Here is a 21,543-nt window from a genome sequence, read left to right as displayed (position 1 = left end):
CCCCACCCCTGCTGCCTCTCTGCCCTTCGGCTTTATACCGGCAACTAGTCCAGAGTCTGGGAGCTGCTTGCAGGATCTGTCAGGAGGGCTGGAAAACAGCAGCACCAGCACAGCAGCTGGTCCCACAGCCCAGAAAGAGGCAGAGCAACCTCTGCTGCAATGTCCAGATTCCTCTTAAATAGGACATCAGATCAATATGGAGAATCGGAAGCTTTTCTTGGATTGCATGTCATTCGCTGGTGGAAGCGACTTTTTCAAGGGTGTGGTCCTGGTCCTGGTCCTGCCCATCGACAGCAGCAAAATGGGGTTGAAGGAAGGAGAGGGGACCCCTTTGGCAGGCCTGGGGGTGGGTGGGTGGGTGGCATCAGCTGTTCCGGTCTGTTCAGCTTGCAGAAAATAACATTTGGGGGAGCTTCCACAAGGAGGACATCACCCTCGGCAGTCCAAACAAAGTGTGCAGCATGCCATCTTTTTCTCCTGAAAGATTTTCTTTTTTGTGGAAACAAGAAATAAAGAAGACAGATGAAGCCCTGGAAAAATGGGAGGCGGGAAGTGTCCAGATGGACGGTGGTGACATTTGATGAATCAGGCTGGAGGATTACACAGTGAGGACTTTGTCTGGAGGCATCCCAGTTCTCTTCACCCTCCACTTGTCCGCCAAGCCTTTCAACCTCCTTGAACTTTTTAAAGGGGGGGGGGCAAAGAATTTGCAAAATGCGGCAAGGTGCCCTGCTTCCCCACGAAGGGCCCTTGTCCTTCTCTTGGCAGGCAGAGAAGGCTGGCTGAGGTCTCCTGCTCGGGAAGCTACAACTGGGCAGGAAGAGGACTGGTGGCAAGGTGGACCAGCTGCCCTGGCCTCATGCAAGGTAGCAGGCAGCTCTGTGCCCAGGGTCCAGCCAAGTAGGGTGGGGTAAAGAACGGCTTCCGCTGCCGGGTCTTCTCCAGACGACCAACTCTGCAGCTCCCTCCAGGTCTGCCCAGAGCCCAGCTGAACCGCCTGCTTCCCTCCAGCCTGCTGGGCTGCACCTGTGGCCCTTCGGTGCCCTTTGGCTTCGTACCAAAAGCTCCCTTTGGCTCCTGCACAGCCTCTGAGGGGCGAGTCCTCCCTCTGGGCCTGGAGAAAATGGGCCAGGTGACTTGGAAATGGAGATCTGCTCTACTGTTTTGATCTGAATGAGAATCCTGCCCCGTCCTTGGGGCTACACAGATGTATAAGAAGGAGCTAAGTGGCAGAGGCCACATTCCCCATCGGGATATTGGCAAAGGAGGGCCAGGAACTGAAGATCTTCCTTGGGGGGGGGCACCAGGCAAGATGAAAGTGGCAGGGCTGTATGGAGGGGGGCTCTTTGGAAGGGGTCTTCCCTGCTCTTGAGGCCCCAATATCAGGACCCCACCCCACCCCCCTTTCATCCCTTAGTAGGATTTTCAGGTTAAGGTTTTTGGATTACAGGGCTGGGCAAAGCTGCCCTCTGTGAAATTCCCTTCAACATTCCAGAGCTGAGTGTCTCATCCTTGGCCAATTGAAGAGGGTGGACTTCAACTCCCAGAATCCCCTAATCTGCTGTGCTCCCCCTAGCACTTTCTATAAAGACTATCTGTGTTGTCAACATTTGCTCTCCACTTTGTTGAACTGTGAAATTCTGAAAAATCTCTCTGTCTGGTGTGAGGGAGTGCTGATGCGTGGCAGCCTGCTTGTAGCTCACGCCCCCCCCCCCCCCTTAGGTGTGAGGTTCAACCTTTACCTGCAAAAGCACATCTTAGCCTTGGGACCACAGTGCATTCTGCAGAGCTGCAGCTGTGAGCACGTGGGTGCGGTGCGCCTGTGGAGAAAAAGAGTGGCTATGTTCTAGTGTGGAAACTTCTAAGCAGGGGGTGGGGGTGGGTTGGAAAATTACTGGGGGTACTTTCCAGCTTAATTTATGCCCAGCGTACTCCATCCAGATCAGAACAAGCACCCACGACACTCAGCTCAACTAAAAAATAATAAAGCCTGATGTTTGTTTATGAAACATCTGCAAACAGGCACAAGCAGTTAACTGGCAGAAAGGGATTAAAAGCAGGGACAGAGGGAACAACAGGCGAGAATTCGCATTAGCAGCCAATCGATCAATCACTCAGAGCGTTCTAGTGCCGCTGGACACAAGCCCTGTGGACAGTCCCCAAGGGCCCAGGGCCCTTGGGTTCCTCTAGCCTTATCACTCTTATGTACATAACACAGATACAAACAGGGATGAGAAGGGGGAAGGGGATGAGGTATCCAATGGGAGGAGTGGAGATATGTCTATTGTTATTATATGCCTCTAAATATCATTTAAGCAACAGCCTTAAACCTACTCATTAGCTCCACTGGATGCAGCGGAGAGGTGAGTGCACATTAAACTTGATTAATAATAATCTTAGTTTGCAAAGCTCTCTTGTGTCGCATGGTTAACCCAGAAAATGTAGGCAGGACTTTGCCAGAGTGAGACGGAGAGGGAAGTTCTCCTTGGCAGAAACCTCCCTTTGAAAGGCTTCCACTTCTTCCCAGTTCCCATCTTTTCCACCTTATTTTGCCCTCCTTCTGGTCCTTTTCCCTGCCAGCCTGCTGCTTTCCTGCCCCCCCCCCCATGGCATCTCCTGCAGTAAAACACCATCAGTGGTCGGGTGAGTGTGCCCCAGGCGTTTCCAGGAGTGTAAATGCATTTGTCAGTGTGAACCACATTGCCTTCTGCTAACTGGCCAACAACTGAATCAGTCTGAGTTTATTTTGGATTTCACCCTTCTTTTTTAGGCATGAATTCAGAGATTGTGGGCAGCGCTTGGCCTCTGCTCCAGGGTTAGCTGTGTCACTTGGCAAGGCCTTTGTTCTGGGCTGCCTGGTGGACTCCTGCTGAGCCAGGCGGGGACTGTGGCTGGGTGTGGATCCCCTGCCTGCCTCCCTTTTCTGCCTGCCCGTTGATGCCATGCTGGCTGCAGCGGTCTCGGGGCACCGCTAGGCACGGGTCGTGGCTGGGTGAGCCAAAGGAAGCACCTGCTGGTCTTGTGGGCGGCTGCTTTTTCCCAAAGGCAAACTTGAGATGGTCTGTTGAAAACAGGAAGTGGTTCTGCAAAAAGCGAAAAGCAAAACACCAGCCTTGAAAGAGATGAAATAGATATCCAAATAACGCAGGTTCTCTGAAGCAGCGTCTCCGGGAAGGAGAAGGTCCCTCCCAGGGATAAAATTCTTTGCCATTGGGTGGAAACAACCACAGCTTTCCTGGATCCCCAATGGGGCATCCACAGGGCATGGTCAAAAAAGCCAAGACGGTGTCCATGACAGTGAGTGAAGCTCTGCCTGTTTTTTATGTGCAACAGATAAATCTGCCATCTGTTTATATACTTAACAGCAGCAGACTACATCCCCTTCCAAACAATTTCTAATATATTTTTGGGGTTCTTCCTGTAATTACCATGAGAGTTGAAACCACTTTAGGACATAACTAGACCTCAGGAGAGGTGCTGGTTTTGCCTTTAACCCCAAGCGGAAGCCAAGGTCTGTAGAGCTTAGATGTTCATTGGGGATCCAGAATTGGAGATGGATGATCTGATTCCTGCAGCAAAAAAACCTTTTCAATTTTGCCTGCTATTTTCCTTTTGAAAGAACACATTTTATTAAAGCAATCCTCTTATTTAACTAAACAGAACAAACAGTGGAGAAAGAAAAACAAGGGAAGGAAAAGAATATATAGAGCAGTGGTGGAATTCAGCCGGTTCGCACCACTTTGGCAGAACCGGTAGCTAATTTTTTGCTGCCCAGACCCAGAACAGACTTCCGGAAGCAGCATCCACACAGAGAACCGGTCGTTCACATATTTGAGTCCCACCACTGACATAGAGGCTTCTCATCAGGATGTTCCCAACAGTGGACCAGGGGATCAGGCTGCTAAAAGCAGCCGTGTCACATCCCAAACTCCACCCCTTTTGTCTTTTTGAGCAACACCGCAGACACACCTGCAATGGGCGGACATTTTTGTCATTCTGGTGAAAGCTGCACGATCCTCTGGAGGCCACCAGAGGATCTTTTGACCTGTGTATCTCAGGCAGTCAAAATGCATGAATGTGTGAACTGCATTTCATCCTAACGGTCCCGTTCATAGCTCTGACCATAAAGAACTTGTTCATCTCTCGCAATTACACCCAGCCTGACATCCCAGGATTACTGGAGCCTCTAGCAGGAGTTCCCAAAGAGGGCGGAAGTTCATTCTCCGAGCTTGTGGGTTGGTTTCTGAATGTTTCGTTACCAGGCTAGGTAACATATTCAGCAGAGTTTAAGGGATGTCAGTGTTGGTTTTCTTCTTTGTGTGGTCAGTAGGTCTTGTGATGGAGAGGCCATGTCAAGTGAGGGTCACGTCAGGTGAGGGTCTTGCGATAGACCCTGTGATGGGGAGGTCATGTCAACTGAGGGTCATTGGGAGCTGAACTGCTGGTTGGGGGCACTTGCGTGGGATGGTTGGGGGTCGGTGCCATCTCTGCTTGGCTGTGCAGTTGATTTGGATCCTGAGGGGTTCGTAGGCTGGTGGTGAGTCAATGTGTCCATTGATGGAACTGCTTGTGGAGTGCCAGGCTCCGATGAACTCGCAAGCGTGGCAGGTGGCCGATGATTCTCGTGTTGCTCCAATCAAATTGGTGCTGTTCGGTGTCAGTGCGGGTAGAGATTAGGGATAGGAATTGTGGCTGCCAAATGGTGTTCGTGGATTCTGGTTTTCAATTGATGTGATGTTTGTCCCACATAGAATTGGTTGCAATGGTTACAGTTGATTTTGTCAATTACATTGTTTCTTTCATCCTTCTGTATCTTGTCTTTGGTTTCGGATAATTCCTGGCGGAGTGTTCCCAATCTTGGCACATCTTGAAGATGTGTGGACCTGAATTCCCAGAATTGAGGCTGGGGAATTCTGGGAGTTGAAGCCCACAGATTTTAAAGTTGCCAAGATTGGAAACCCTTGGCCTACAGTGTTGATGGGCTAGGATTTCAGCCGAGAGAGGGCCGCAGAGAGCCCATTCCCTCAGTTCCACATGGTAGGTGTGCAATTCAAAAGAACATGAACCTGTCTGAGAAAAACACGGCCTGCCTCCGTGGCAGAGTAATACATACCCTGACTAGATCGAGACTAGAATGCCAGGCCGTTGCAAGCAGGTGGGTCTGAGTGGGGCACCATTCTTGTTGCACCTCCAACAAGCCCCCTCATTCCTTGGCAGCCAGAGGATTCCTGCATGGACTTTCCATCTGAGGTTCACCCTCGGCTCTACAGCTTTGCCCAGGCAGAAGCATCCCAGCTGCTGCCCCTCCCCCAAACAGCTTCCTTCCCTCCGGGGTCTCCCCTTGCATCAGCCCCCCTCTCCCAATTGGTAAATGGGGCAACGTAGGTAGTCTCCTTGTCAGAAGACATTCCGCTGTGTCCTGCAGTGGGCTGCTCTCCTCTCTTCCTCTCTTCTGCAGAGAACAGAGGATCTCCCACCACGAGAGACATGGCTCTCCCAGGGTCTGACAGCTCTCCCAGCTCTCAGCTGGGAATGGGGAGGTGCCCTGTTTACAGGCCGTCTCTCGGGAACCTCTCCTTGCTTCCCTTCCTCCTTTGTTTCTGCCTCTGGATACCCCGGGTGATTGGGGGGGACAAGCTGCACTCATGACTGTGTAAGGGAGAAAACCTGGAAACTCAGCTCAGTGGCCTCCCTCCTTTTCTTTGCTTTCGTTTTTTAAAAATAGTAGCGCAAAGGAGGGAGGGGATCCTGCATTTTAACACAGAGGAAATTTGCTTCCTCAGTTTTAGCGCCCTTTGCACAATGATGAGAAAATACAGGGACTCATTCCCCATTTCAACTCACCTGTTCTCTGTTTGGAACAAATTCTGCTTGGAAAAGCTGCTTGTTACATAGATTTACATAGATGTAAACCATCAATAAATAAAACAGAACAGTGTAAATGGAATTGATAAGACACCCTGGTAGAATCAAAACTGACATATTTCCAAGACTTGCCAAAGTAAAAAACATTTGGGAGCGAAGGTCTTAAAAACAATGTGTATTTGTGTTTGCGTGTGTGTGCTTGTGTGTGTGTGTGCGTGTGTGCGTGCCGATGCAATCCACCCAGTAGCTGCTTCCTTGTGGCATCTTTACTTGATGAGCCACTAGAGGAAGATGATTTTTTAAACATCCTTTTCATCCCCCGAAGGCACCCAGACTTCTAAGGCAGCTGATACTTTAGCAAAGGTAATTGATGTTAGCAAGCCATGAAAACCTCCCAAAATGGGACCCCAAGGCAGGCTAGGGCAGCTTGGCCAAGCGGAGAAGGGCAGGCTCAGCTCACGAGGAGGAAGGGGGGTCAGTAAAGCAGGCAGCCTTTCTCTTTGAGAAATTGAGAAGGAAAGGAACACAGTCATTTATCCAAGATCAATCAGAATAGAGCTGGAGGTCTTCAAGTCCAACACTCTGCTCAAGCAGGAGACCCCGTACCATTTCAGACAAGTGGCTGTCCAGTCTTTTCTTAAAAACCTCCAGTGATGAAGCACCTACAATTTCTGAAGGCTGGTTAATTGTCCTCACTATTAGGAAGTCTCTCCTTAGTTCCAGGCTGCTTCTCTCCTAGATTAGTTTCTATCTGTTGATTCTTGTCCTGCCCTCTGGTGCTTTGGAAAATAAATTGACCCCCCTCCTCTTTGTGGCAACCTCTCAAATACTGGAAAACTGCTATCTATCCCCCCTAGTCCTTCTTTTCTGTAGACCAGCCAAACCCAAATTTGCAATTGTTCTTCATTTGTTTTAGTCTCCAGGCTTTTAATCATCTTACTTGCTCTTCTTTGCACTTTTTCCAAAGTCTCAACATCTTTTTTGTAATGTGGTGACCAAAACTGGATGTTGTATTCTCATACTTTGCATCAGTCTTCACACAAAGAGAAACAGCCCAACATACAAAACAACAACAACAACAACAACCCACTGCAAAAGACAAACTAAGCAAGAAAATGGTAAGAGAACACCTATCTGACCTTGATGAATATAAATCACCAGGACCCAACAGATTACATCCCAGAGTACTGAAGGAGTTGGCAGATGTTATCTCAGAATGGTTGCACCACATCTTTCATAAACCCTGCAGCACCGGGGAAGTAAGTACCTGAGGACTGGAAGATGGCAAGGAAGTAACAGGCAGTAGAGAGAAAGCAGAGCTGCTTAACTCATTCTTTCATCAGTCTTCACACAAAAAGAAATTATAGTCCAACATACAGAAAAAAACTACTGCAAAAAACAAACTAGAAACAAAAATTAAAATAAGCAAGAGAATGGTAAGAGGACACCTATCCGACCTTGATGAATATAAATCACCGGGGCCTGACGGATTACATCCCAGAGTTCTGAAGGAGCTGGCAGATGTTATCTCAGAACCACTGCACCACATCTTTCAAAAATCCTGCAGCACCGGGGAAGTACCTGAGGATTGGAAAAGGGCTGATGTGGTCCCCATCTTCAAGAAAGGGGGGGAAAAACAGACCCAGGAAACTACAGACCAATCAGTTTAACATCAATACCGGGGAAGATCCTAGAAAAGATAATCAAAAAACAGATCTGCAAAGAACTGGAAGCAAACAAAGTCAGCCAGCACGGGTTTATTAAAAACAGATCATGCCAGACCAATCTCATCTCATTCTTCGATAAAATGACGAAACTAGTAGACTAGCGAAACGCAGTGGACATAGTATACCTAGATTTCAGTAAGGCATTTGACAAGGTAAACCACAACCTACTCCTTGGTAAGAGAAGCAACCTAGAATTAAGGAGAAACTTCCTGACAGTGAGAACAATTAACCAGTGGAACAGCTTGCCACCAGAAATCATGAGGGCTCCATCACTGGAGGTTTTTAAGAAGAGACTAGACAGTCACTTGTCTGAGATGGTATAGTTCTCCTGCTTAAGCAGGGGGCTGGACTAGAAGACCTTCAAGGTCCCTTCCAGCTTCTATTCTATTCTATTCTATTCTATTCTATTCTATTCTATTCTATTCTATTCTATTCTATTCTATTCTATTCTATTCTATTCTATTCTATTCTATTCTATTCTATTCTATTCTATTCTATTCTATTCTATTCTATTCTATTCTACGTGATTTTGATTCTATGCCTCTGTTTATGCAACCAAGGATTGTATTAACTTTTTTGGCTGCTGCGCACACTGCTGCCTCATATTTAAGTGATCATCCCTCCCTCAAGATCTGTTTTTAACAAACCCATGCTGGCTACTAGTTATAACTTTGTTTGCTTCTAGTTGTTCGCAGATCTGTTTTTTGATTATCTTTTCTAGGATCTTCCCCGGTATTGATGTTAAACTGATTGGTCCGTAGTTTCCTGGGTCTGTTTGTTTTTTCCCCTTTCTTGAAGATGGGAACCACATCAGCCCTTTTCCAATCCTCAGGTACTTCCCCGGTGCTGCAGGTTTTTTGAAAGATGTGGTGCAAGGGTTCTGAGATAACGTCTGCCAGCTCCTTCAGAACTCTGGGATGTAATCTGTCAGGCCCCGGTGATTTATATTCATCAAGGTCGGATAGGTGTCCTCTTACCATTCTCTTGCTTATTTTAATTTTTGTTTCTAGTTTGTTTTTTGCAGTAGTTTTTTTTTGTATGTTGGACTATAATTTCTTTTTGTGTGAAGACTGATGAAAGAATGAGTTAAACAGCTCTGCTTTCTCCCTGTTGCCTGCTATTTCCTTCTTCTCTCTTTAGTGGACCTACAGTTTCCTTGAATTTTTTTTGTTGTTGTTAATATGTTGGAATAAACTTTTTTTAAATTATCCATGATTTCTGTCTTTGTTCGTTCTGAGCCTTTGCTTTCCTGATTTCATCTTTGCATGTTCTGGCTGTCTGCTGATAATCAGCTTTAGCTTTCTATTTTTTGTATTTGTCCTTTTTGTCTTTCAGTTTGTCAGAGAGATCTTTGTGCAGCCATGCTGGTTTCTTCTTGAATTTCTTGTTCTTCTTTTTCAGTAGTACTGTACTGGTCTGGGCTTTCACATTTTTCAGAGTTTTCCACAATTCTTGGATTGTTTTCCCCTTTAGGATTTTCATCCATAGGATCTTTCCTAGGTTCTCTCTGAGTTTGTTAAAGTCAGCTCTTTTGAAGTTCAAGACACCGGTTGTATTGTTTTCTGTTGCTAGTGTTTGCATTATATTAAATTCCAGTATGACGTGGTCACTTTCGCCCAAAGTTCGGGCAACTTCAACTCCCTCTGTCACTTCTTCTCTCTTAGTTAGAATTAAGTCCAGTATGGCTTTACGTCTAGTTTCCTCCTCCATCTTTTGGATGACAAAGTTGTCGGCTAGGTTGGTTAAGAATCTGTTTGATCTCCCACTCACTGCAGAGTTTGTCACCCAGTTGACATCTGGATAGTTGAAGTCTACCAATACTACTGTGGTGTGCTTTCTACATACATTTGTTTTTTTTTTATTGAAAAGTTTTACAATACATTTTTGAATACAACCCCCCCTCCCCCTCCCCTCTCCCCAACCCCCCCAACCCTCCCCTCCCCCCTCCCCGACTTCCCAGAGCAAAATACAGGGTATAAAAATACAAACAAACAAAATCTAGAATATGCAAACAACTATAAAATATTAAATTCTATCGCACTTTAACTCTTAGTAAAATGACTACAAGCTAGTTAAACATTATATCCGCTACTTATTCAAATGCTAAATGAAACTTTTTAGTCCCATATTTATTCTGGATATAATCAATCCATCTTCTCCACTCCACAATGTATCTCTGTTGCGATTGGTCTTTCAAATACGCTGAGATCTTTGCCATTTCCGCCAAGTTGGAAACTTTTAAAGTCCATTCTTCTATAGTCAGCAGTTCTTCCTTCTTCCAATATTGCGCTACTAGAAGTCTCGCTGCCGTAATTAAATTCAACATCAACTTAGTGTCCACAACGGTAGTATCTGTGATAATACCCAATAAAAACAGTTGCGGACAAAACTTTATCCTTTTCTTGAATATTTTTTGCAAATTCCACCAAATTTTAATCCAAAAATCTTTAACCCTTTTACAAGTCCACCATATATGAAAATACGTTGCATCCTCACAGCCACACCTCCAACATTTGGGCTGGCAGTTCGGATACATACTTGCTAATTTTTTTGGATCTAAATTCCACCTATAAAACATTTTATAAAAATTCTCTCTTAAATTCTGGGCCTGTGTAAATTTTACATTTCTAACCCAGATCTTTTCCCAAGTATCCATTGTAATAACTTCTTGAAAATTCTGAGCCCACTTTATCATACAGTCTTTAACAAGTTCATACATACATACATTTGTTAACTGGTTGGCAAAGAGTTCATCTATTTCTTCTGATTGATTGGGTGGCCTGTAATATACACCTATGGTAATGTCACTTTTTTCCCCTTTTATATGGACTCATATACATTCTGGAGAGATTTTATCTTGGATCATGTGCATTTCTGTAGATATGCAGTGTTCTCTTACATATAGCGCATATATTGGTAGAGTGTCAGTCACTGTCCAGTCAGAGATGTGTGAATCGGGCAAATCTGTATTCCTCCTCTGTCACTCCTTCCTTACATGAAACACAGCAAAATCTCTAAGCTGCCATACGTGTTCTTTTGATTTGCATCACATGTAAAGGCTGTCATGCAGGCCTGCTCTTGGTGTGGACGCTGTGCAGTGGTGACCTGCTACCGTCTGACATGCTCTCCCCTCTCTTCCTGTTGGCCTCTTGCTTGCCAGCAAGTCCAGGGGTAGCAGGAGCAGATGCAGTGCCAGGTGGCCTCTCTGTTGCGCACTTTGGCCTCCTTGTGCCTGCCCAGCAAAGTTTGCAGGCCAATCGGACCGTTTAGGCTGCAGCCGGGGACTCCTAAGGGCTGGGTGCAGCTGGAACTCCCTTGGAATGGCTTCCTTTCACCACAGTCAGACTGGTGGCAAGAATGGCCTGACCGATCCATCCATCGATTGCTGAGATGATCACGTGCACCCAATCTGCCCCGGGTGACTCTGCTAGTCCTTTGCAGACATCTGGAGGGCAGCCCTTGGCCCCAGGTAGGGCCAGCTGTGCCAATTTTGGCATTTGCAGGAAGGATTTTTACAGCTTTGAACTGGGAGAGCCAAGCCCATTTGTTACTCCATCTTTCCGGTATATCCATTTTCATCTGCATCTCCTCCTCAGCCAATGATCTCCTACAGTTCCGGCTGCCCCCGTTGGCTGCACCATGTATACAACACTCTGGTTTTAGCCCTCTTGCGATCTTGTTTTCATTTAGGTATAATTGCTTAAACGTCTAGTGGTTTTACAAGATATTTTATAACATTTATAAAAGTGGTTTTATAATATATTGTTTTATTACATGTTACCAAGAGTCACCTTCTGTAGGATGGGGGGGGTGTCATATAAAGTTGATAAATAAAGGTTGACTCAGCCTTCCATCCTTCCGAGGTAGGTAAAACGAGGACCCAGATTGTTGGGGGCAATTAAGCTGACTTTGTAATAATGCCGCTTGGGGTGTGTGTGTGAAAGCCCTAATAAACAGGCATATACATAGAATGAAGGCTACTGCTAAGTTTGTAAGCCGCCCTGAGTCTTCGGAGAAGGGCGGGATATAAATGGAATAAAAATAATAAATAAATAAATAAATAAATAGATAAGTTTGGGGACCCCTGGATAAACATAAAGATCAGCCTCTGCCTCTTGTTCTGTTATTGGTCCGGGGCACAAAGGGCTGAGTCTAGATTAAAATGAATCTGCTAAGACCGTTGTTTGGATTAGAGTAGCAGATAAACAAACAACTTGATCTAATTGCATCCTTTGGACCCCTTTGCTCAATCTCCAAATGTTTTGGATTACAGTTCCCATCCATCCTGGCTGTGGGCCATAGTCACTAGAGTTAGCAAAGACCCTGCAGAGCCTGGCTTTGCTCGCTGCTAATTCACATAGCTGAATGATTTTCTCTGCAAAATTCTTCATGAATTTTGTGGAGAAAAATCTTGCAAGGTCTGTTTTTACACACATACACGCACACAGAGTCCACATAAAATTGAGGGGTAATCTTGTTACATTCTTAAATTAAACAAATTCAGCTTATTTTTTTTTAAAGACAGGAAAACAAATTACTTCTGCCTTACAAATCCACCTTAAATGCAAAATCAGGATGTGGGGTGCAGGAAGTGCAGTAAGCAACTTGGCAGGGATCACATGGGGTACCCCAAGGATTATCCCTTGGCCAGACTGAAGACCCCTTCTCCCTTTGCCACGAGCCCCCGATTAACCTGCATCCTCACTTTTCTCGTTGCAGTTTGTTGCTTCGTTGTCCACAAGAGGTGCCATGAGTTTGTTACCTTCTCCTGCCCAGGGGCCGACAAGGGTCCTGCCTCCGACGTGAGTAAACTCAGCAGAGCTGGCCGGAATGACGGAGGGAGGGGACAGTTGATGGGCAACACCAAAAGAGCCAGCCTGGGGTTGTGGTTGAGACCCTGAGTCCACTCCCCGCTGGGAATGCTCAGGGGGTGCTTTGGGGGCACGCTCCCTGGGGGAGGGAAGGTGGGCATGTGATTTACATGACCTAAAGGCAGAATGTACGTGGGTAAAGCCAGTTGGCTTCATTTGGAGATCTAAAAAAAATATATCAAAATTGCACATTTTGTGTGGTTTGATTTGAACAGGAGGAAAGTTCACTACAGACTTGAATGTTCAGTCCTTGAACAGCTTTTGCAGCTGGTGTCCTTAATTCCATTCAAGTGCCTTGAACTCTCTCTCTCTCTCTCTCTCTCTCTCTCTCTCTCTCTCTCTCTCTCTCTCTCTCTCTCTCTCTCTCTCTCTCTCTCTCTGTGTGTGTGTGTGTGTGTGTGTGTGTGTGTGTGTTTGAGGGGGAAGGGGGTTAGCCCAAATCCATCTGCAAAAAAGAAGGAAAAACTAAGCCTGGAGAACAGAATGAAGGCCTGTCTGGAATCAGGACATCTAGTGAATCTCAGCACTCCCACGGAACATTTTTCTTAATTTACAGGGGTGTCTGCAGAGGGAGGGTAGCCCTGATGTGTAAAAGATGGGGGGGGAGGCTTTGATCGTATGGCCATGGGCACCATAGTGGGTTTTTTGCCCCCAGCCCCTTTAGCCCATTCGCAGTTTGGCTTCCCCAGATATACTTTCTGTATTCTGGGTTTGGTTTTTAAAATACTGTTTTTAGTACACACCAGGCTCAAAGGCAGAGTCCACTTTTCATGCCAAATGGATCCTCTCTGCTCAGGGGCCATTTTCCTGCCCCTGGAACCCACCTGCCATGCTGGGGAGGGGGCTGCAGAATTTGGCCAAGAAAATTGGTGCAATGGATGGTTTGATCCAGGAGTGCTCTTGGCAACCCGTTTGTGGGAGCAACGAAAGAGGACTGCTCAAGCTGAATTGGAAAGTGCACAATTGCAAAACTTGTCAAAAAGGAAAATTAAACATTCAGAATCCTGAAAGTTTAGGAGGAAATGAAAAGTAAGTCTGGAGCCAAATGCTCCCATTTTTTTTGCCATACTCCGAACGTTTATACATATCTATAAATGGCACCTCGAGGCCCTTTGAGCTAGAAACCCAGCAATTAATTTAACAATAAAAACACAGATTCTGCTTTCAGCAGTCTTTAGAAAATCTGGAGAGAATCCACATTCTAGGCACCAAGCAAGGCAAGATGCACACACACACACACACACACACACACACACTTTGAAGCGATGTGCTGTCAGTGGGGAAGAGCTAATTTCAGAGGCTGCCACCGTGATTGATGGGGAGGTGCTGATGAGCCTCTGTTCTCCAACTGCCTCTATTTTTAGTCTCTTTGGTGATGAACAGACCAAAATACAGCCAGATGATGGTCCTCACAGGACAGCTGCCAGGCAGGTGTGGAGCAGATCTTTCAAATGTTGACCGAGGTGGGTTGTCTGGTCAACTGAGTGCAGCCTGAAGCCTCCTCCGCTCTTTCCACCACTCGTGTGGCTTTTCCACCTGGAAGTGGGGAGTTGGGAGGAGGAGAGATTTTTTTCCCCTGCAGTTCTCTCCCTTCCCCTCCTGTTTACTTGATCCTCGATCTTGAGCAGATTAGGGGATCCTGCAAGGGCTTCAGGTTCTCTGTGCTGGAGATAGGGATGGTGCTTGAAGGATGTGTCTTGTGAATGAAGGTCACAGCATTTTTGATTTCTGGTGGAATCTGGCCCTGCACCCCTCCTCCTCCTCTCCACCTCCTGGCCCAAAGACAGATGCTGCCACTCTCCAATGTCAAGAAGTTTCTGGGTCATCAGATGACGGGTCCTCCACTCACCCGCCCCAGGCTACCTTCCACCCGAGTGTGGCATCTCTGATGCTCTGGAGAGGCCTCTTCTGTTGACTCAAACTGCTCCATTCCCGGGGTGGGGGGGCTGCTATGGTGGCAGAATGCGGTTCCTCATTCCCAACAGGCAGGGAAGGAGGCATTCCAGGAGACCAAGAGAGAACAGCTGCTTAGATAGTCTGTGTGGGAGAAAGAGAGCTAAGATGGCTCCTCCCCAAGAGTCCTCAGAGTATGTTTAGCGGTGCAAACAGTCTGCTTCAGTTGGGCAAGTTCTCTGTCTAGAGGTGAGGAACAATGGAACAAACTGCTTTGAAGAATCTCAGTGTGTCTTGCCTGGTCTTTGGTGTCTGACAACAGGTTCCAAATCTGAATGCGGGCAGACACCCAAGGGCCTCCAAAGGGCCTCTCCCACCGTTCAGAGGGCAGAACAGCCACATGCTGGTTTGGGGAAAAGATGGTGGCTTATTGCTGGTTTTGGTGGGAAGGCCTCGTTGCTTCACTACTGGTAGCTGCCTGCCTTACTTCAAAGGAGTTGTGTGCTTTTTTAATGCCGGATAGATGGATGAAAAGGGGCATCCTGCAGGATTGGGAGATACAATAGTTAGAAGACCATCAAGTGCATGAGAGCAAATCAGATTTTAAAAAGGGCAAGAGAAGATGGATTGCTTCTTTCTTGACCCTAAGATCAGAGCAAGCACAAGGGTGAACAGGCAAAGAGATTAGGAGGAATTTCCTACTGGTAGAAGCTCTCTAAGGCCTGGGACTGTTTTTGTAGTGCAGCATCACCTCTCATCCTTGGCAGCTTTCAGGTGGTTGGTCTTCAACTCCAGGCTCGCTGGCTGGGCATTCTGGGAATTGGGGTCCATCCATCTGAAAGCTGCCAAGGTTGAGAGGTGCTGGCCTAAAGCAAAAGTGAATTTGCCTTTCCCAATTTTTTTAAGGTGAGGCTGGAGGGCTAATGGTTGGGGAGGGCTAAGCAGAGTTTCTCCAGGTTTATATAGCTGCTGGGAGCTGGGTTTTTTTCCCTGTTTTCCTTTTGCTATTTACAAACAAAAATCCACAAAGAACCCCATGAAAACCATCGCTGTGGATTTCCACTCATTATTTAAATTTACAACTTACAAGGCAATTATGTGTGCACTTTACTTTTTTAATAAATAAGGAGGATATAGGATAGGTGAGGTTTTGCATTAAATAGTCACTTTATGTTGGAGCAAGAGAAAACAAATCTTCTATACTTATATTTGAAGAAAATGAAAGAAGAAAAATGATGTCATATTTATATGTTGCACATCAAAAAATAGCAGTTTAATACAGATGTGAATCCTCATGTTTTCAACATTACTTTTAAGGCAAACTCGGTTAATGACTTTACTTCTGATATAGTCAGTGGTATTTTTCTCATCTTGGAGGTTAGTGATTCAACGGATTGTTAATGTACATTTTCCAGCATGACTTGGAGGAAAATATTCATTTTAGTTTGATGTACTTTCATACAGAAATCATATCTCAGGTATTAATTTCGCCATATTTCTCCTGTAATTCAGTTAATCTTGAAAAAAATATTTATTTTTTCTCTTGCCAACTTGCTTTGTCCATAAACAAAGTTTTCAAATTGTTACTTCAACTTTTTTGTCAGGAACACTAATTTTATTGCCTTGTAAATCCAGTTTTAGCTGATTTAAAAGTCAAAATATGTCAAGGAATCCACCATTGTTAACCAGTCAAATTCAAGAAATCTGTCTTTACTTTCAAATAGAACATCTTTTGCTGACAGAAGATGTCACTCCAAGAACAATACAGCTTCATCTTTCATTTTGAAGAGTTATTTAAAAAGGTTTCCCTTTGATAGTCATCAAACCTCAGGAGCTCGTGGTTACTCTCTAATTATTTGTACAAAGCAGTACAATTTCTGACGTGTAAAGGATGAGATTTTGTGCAAGTCAAAACAATTGCACATTCCTGAAGAGTGACTTTGAAATGCGAGACCATATTTTTCACCACTGTTGCTTCCTCTAATGCTACCATGCACAGTCTGGAGGTTGACCCCTGAGAAATGGGGTCTTCTCCTAGCCCAGCAGCCATCTGAGTTCAATTTCTCTAGTCAATTCGAGTAATGGATTTACTGATCAGCTTAATCATTTCACCAGCACTTGTTCTTAGAACATAGAATAACAGAGTTGGAGGTAGCCTTGGAGGTCTTCTAGTCCAGGGGTTCCCAACCCCCAGGCCATGGCCCACTACAGACTGCAGGCCGTTCAGAACTGGGCCGCGGAAGTGGCGGGTGAGTGCGTGTGCTCGGCGGGTAGGCAAGTGTGTGCATGCAGCTTCATTTGTGCAAGTGGCAGGCGCACGTGCCCACCCGCCATACAGGCAGAACCATCTCCTCCCCCCTTGCTGGTCCGCAAAGCTGATATGGTTGGAGAGTATAATAATAATAATAATAATAATAATAATAATAATAATAATAATAATAACAACAACAACAACAACAACAACAACAACAACAACAACAATAACAACAACAACAACAATAAAGTTGGAAGGGACCTTGGAGGTCATCTAGTCCAACCCCCTGCTCAGGCAGGAAATCCTATACCATTTCAGGCAAATGGCTGTCCAGTCTCCTCTTAAAAACTTCCAGTGTTGGAGCATTCACAGCTTCTGGAGGCAGGTTGTTCCACTGGTTAATTGTCTTGGCTGTCAGGAAATTTCTCCTTAATTCCAGGTTGCTTCTCTCCTTGGTTAGTTTCCATCCGTCGCTTCTTGTCTTGCCTTCACCACTGCTCAAACACAGTCTCCTCCATCTTCATCTTATTGCTTGGATTTTTCCTTTCCCGTGAGGGGTTTTTCATTGTCCCTGCTGAAATTCATATTGCTGGTTTTTGCCCATTGTTCCAAGATTTTCCTTAATTTTGATAGTTCAAACTCTTTCTGTCCACACTATTTATTTGTTTGTTTCTTCAATTTGTATAAATGCCCATCTCAGTTATGTTACTTGGGATGGCTCACGCAGTTAAAAATCTCCAAAAGCAGACACAAATAAATAACCAAACAATGGCAATAATAAATCACAAACACAATTAAAATCCTAAAATGCCATCTATGTTTTAAAAATATTTTCTAACCCATCGTTCTACTACTTTCTAAGTACGCTGAATAGGCAAGACCTAACTGGAGGATAATATTTGTTTTAATTAAGGAAAAGAATCTAGAGACCCATTTGTATATTCTGAATGTTTGCATTTCAAATGGAATTTCAATTTGAGTACTGCTATATTTACACTTTTGCAAGCCAATTGCAAAACTCTTTGGAATAGTGCTGCAATGATGTCCTCAGAAGGACAAGAATGTGATTAAGGCCAATAGAGGGCTGTTGGCCACAATGCTGGTTTAATGGATTTCTGCACTTGGGTTGGTCTAGATGACCTCTAAAACCCTCCCAACTCATATCTTCCACGATCCTCTGGAGCATGGCAGTTTGGTCCAGGTGAATTGCTCTGAGGGGTTTCCTTATGTTCTGCTTGACTGACTGGCTGAACGAACGAATGAATGAATGAATGAGATGGTCACCTGAACTCAGTCTGTAGAAAGAAGACACCATTTCCAAAAGGAAGCTGGCATAAGTAGGCCAAAGAAAGGGTGAGCCAAGAGCAAAATGAGATTCCATTTTCAAAATGTTCTTGGCTAAGCAGGGTTGCTGTGGGTCTGGCAAGTGTCACTTTGCTGACCAATAAGGGAGCACATGAAGGGAGGGGAAGCAAGCGAGCAAGCAGTGGAGGAACTGATGTGCAGCTCTGCCCTGTCAATGCCTCTTCTAGCACGCTGCAGCCTGGTGGCCAAGGCTGGGGAGATCCTGCTGCTTCGCATCTGGGCATGATAGTCTAACTAAAAGAAGGATTAGAGATATGATAGCAGTGTCACAAAGAAGGGGGGGGTTAACAACCTGTTCTCCAAAGCACCTGAAGGCAGGACAAGAAGCAACAGATGGAGACTAATCAAGGAGAGAAGCAACCTAGAACTAAGGAGAAATTTCGTAATGGTGAGAGCAATTAACCAGTGGAACAGCTGGCCTTCAAAAGTTGTGGGTGCTCCATCACTGGAGGTTTTTAAGAAGAGACTTGACAACCATCTGTCTGAAATATATAGGGTCTCCTGCTAGAGCAGGGGGTTGCACTATAAGACCTCTAAGGTCCCTTCCAACTTTGTTGATGATGATGATGCATGGAAAGGAAAGCCTTTTCTTTCAGTGAGGCTCATATAGAAGACACCCTCCCCCCCCTGCTTCTGTTTCTGCTCTGCAATGCTACAAAGCCCCCAGCAACCCCTGTTCATTGGTTGGGAACAGGAATGAATCACATTTAATTCCTTTGCTATGACCGCTGTCTTTAGCTCTTGCAGACAGCACGTTTGACTCCGGTTTGATTCCAGGGAGATGATTGTTGTCCATTATAGCAGTTGCTAGAGGGCTGGAAATCTGGTGGGCAGGACCTCCTTCGCCTTGAGAGGGGCTTGATGGGGGGCACATGGTCTGCGATTCAAAGTAAATCTGCTCCTTTTGCATTCCTTCTGGACTTTGCCAGCTCCAGGACAGCCCCCCTGCCACTGGGAAGCCCTGCAGGGCCAAAGGTTCTGGCTAATGCTCCAGTTAGCCTTATATTCTCTCTTGTTGCATGGCAAATGTTCCTTCCTCCTTGCTGTGAGCGTCCTGAGGAGAAGATCCAGGAAAGAGTCTTGGCAGTTGCCCCCTCCCCTATTAACGAGAGGGGAGCCACTGGAATCATCTCTCTCTCTCTTTATATCTCTCTCTCTCTCCTGAAGGCAGCACTGAGGGGAGACCGAAGACCAAGGGAACAGGCGAAGCATTTATCTTCATCTCTGTTTGCCCTCCATCTGCTCTCTGGAGGCCCCTTCGCCCACAGTACAGAGCTGCCCTCTTGGAACACCTGAAGCTGCTGCTCCTTCCATGACTGCAGCGTCCATGGAGGGAGCAGCAGGCTCTGCTCTGGCCACGGCTTACCCAGTGGAGTCCAAGTCTGCAGGAAGATGCTCCTCTTGGCCCTTGTTGCCTCTGCTCCTTCTGAGGGGAGTAGATTCCCCCCTTTTCTGCCTGCTGCCGAGATGGAAGGGTCCTTCCTGCTGACCTCTTGCAGAAACAGGGAGCAGCCCAGGGACTGCTGTAGAAAAGGCAGAAGAGTTTGTTCATTTATTTACTTATTGAATTTATTTTCCGCCCATCTCGTTTCAAAGAACTCTGGGCAACGTTGCAGCATAACAAGAAGTTGGCAGAATGGGGCTTTTTCTGAAGCTGGCTGGCTTGCTCTGCCTCCAAAGTGGCCCACCCTCCAGTAGTCCAGGGGCAGAAGAAGTGGCTGGTTCAAAAGGTGGCTCAGCTTCTAATCCCAAGTGTTGTAAGTCCAAATAATGTGAGGACCCAGATTGTTGGGGGCAATTAAGCTGACTTTGTAATAATGCCGCTTGGGGTGTGTGTGAAAGCCCTAATAAGCAGGCATATACATAGAATGAAGGCTACTGCTAAGCTTGTAAGCCGCCCTGAGTCTTCGGAGAAGGGCGGGATATAAATGGAATTAAAATAAAAAAATAAATAAATTTTAACAAACTCTCAACAGAGAACTTTGGGACAGAATCATAATAGGTTATTTCCTCTGACGTCGTTCGATTGCAGGATATAAGAGCTCTTGATGGGACACCTTCCCAAGAGATCCCTCAGTCTAGAGAAAAACTGTGATTCGAGTCAGCCGTCCATAATTCTGTCATGGTTATGAAAGACATAAATCCTTCAGGAGCTCCAGAAATGTTGCCTCATCAGTACATCTGAGTAATCTGAGGCAGAGAGGAAAAAGAAAAGAAACTGGATTTTATTCCAGGTCCTGAAGTGGTTGGAGGCCAGCCGTTCCCTGGTTAATTGTCCTCATTGTCAGGAAGTTTCTCCTTAGTGTTCCAGGTTGCTTCTCTCCTTGATCAGTTTCCATCCGTTGCTTCTTCTCCTGCCTTCAGGGGCTTTGGAGAAGAGCTTGACACCCCCCCCCTCTTCTCTGTGACAGCCCCTGAGATATTGGAACACGGCTATCATGTCACCCCTGGTCCTTCTTTTCACTAGACTAGACATCCTCAATTCCTGCAACTGCTCTTCATACAGTATGTTTTAGCCTCCAGTCCCCTAATCATCTTTGTTGCTCTTCTCTGCACTCTTTCCAACATATTTTTTATATCAGGGTGAACAAAACTGGATGCAATATTCCAAGGCATTATAAAGTGGTGTTAACCACTTCCTAAGTTTTATCAGAGTTATATATTGCTTCAGTGGCTAATCACCTCTGAGCAGTTTACAGTCTTAGTGTGGGCAAACTGGATCGACTCAGTAATATATAACTGTGATGAATAGATAATAGATAAATTGGATAAATACGCAAACAGGAAAGAAATAGAAGGCTACCTCAGTAGTCTGAGGAACGATAAAGTGGAAAAGGAAAATGTTGCGTTTCTTCCTCCTCTCCTGAAATAAACCAATTTTGATTGCTTTCCTAAATCTCCCAAATGTTGGGACAAGTTGAATTTCCAAGAGAGGCTGACTTAAGACATGCATGTATCTGCTTCTTACTAAAATGGAGCGATCTATTTAAACAGAGCATGTGGAAGATGCAGGGAAACTAATGACCAATACAGTCATTTCTGAAATATTATTTGTTGTTGAAAAGTATGTCCCCCAAACAAGGAGAGCTGATGGCTGCTCTCGGTACCTGGGGGGGGGGCTACCTTGGAGCCTGAAAGGGGCCATCTGGCATCCGGCTTTCATCTCATTAACCGTTGCTGTGTGGTAGTTGACTTTTGGATTCAGCTTTGCTGGCTCTCTTCTTCTGCCTGATGCTAAATTCCTGCGCTCAGGAAACACATTTGTTGCACATGTGGGAGTAGAACTGGGGAGAGGCAGAGGTTGGGGCTCTGGACACATTTAATTTTAAACATGGCATTCCGTGATCCTATTATTTTGCAAACCCCTCCCCCCCCCAACAACATGATTTTCCTCTCCGCATGTAAAACAAATACCTTCAATGTATTTGCAGTTATATTTAGCTTTTGTGATGGGACAAGTTCCACGCTGAAAACTTATTCAGGAAAAACTCAAATGCAAAACAAGCTGTGCTCTAGAGCGGTGATGGCGAACCTTTTAGAGACCAAACCACAACCCAAAACCCACTTA

General features: G+C 45.6%; 1 protein-coding gene across 2 annotated transcripts in view; it reads left to right on the top strand.

Moving 5' to 3' along the window:
* Positions 1-21,543, top strand: part of PRKCB (protein kinase C beta) — a gene marked incomplete at its 3' end in the record, with an annotated part of 192,908 nt that overhangs the window by 47,024 nt on the left and 124,341 nt on the right. For both annotated transcript variants that reach the window (XM_081338042.1, XM_081338041.1), the window contains exon 3: positions 12,312-12,394. In XM_081338042.1, coding sequence (XP_081194168.1) covers positions 12,312-12,394 — 83 coding nt within the window. The remainder of the gene's footprint in view (positions 1-12,311; positions 12,395-21,543) is intronic.

Source organism: Vipera berus, assembly GCF_964194415.1.
Source record: "Vipera berus genome assembly, chromosome: 13".
Classification (NCBI taxonomy): Eukaryota; Metazoa; Chordata; class Lepidosauria; order Squamata; family Viperidae; genus Vipera; species Vipera berus.
This window is presented reverse-complemented; position numbering and strand designations above follow the sequence as displayed.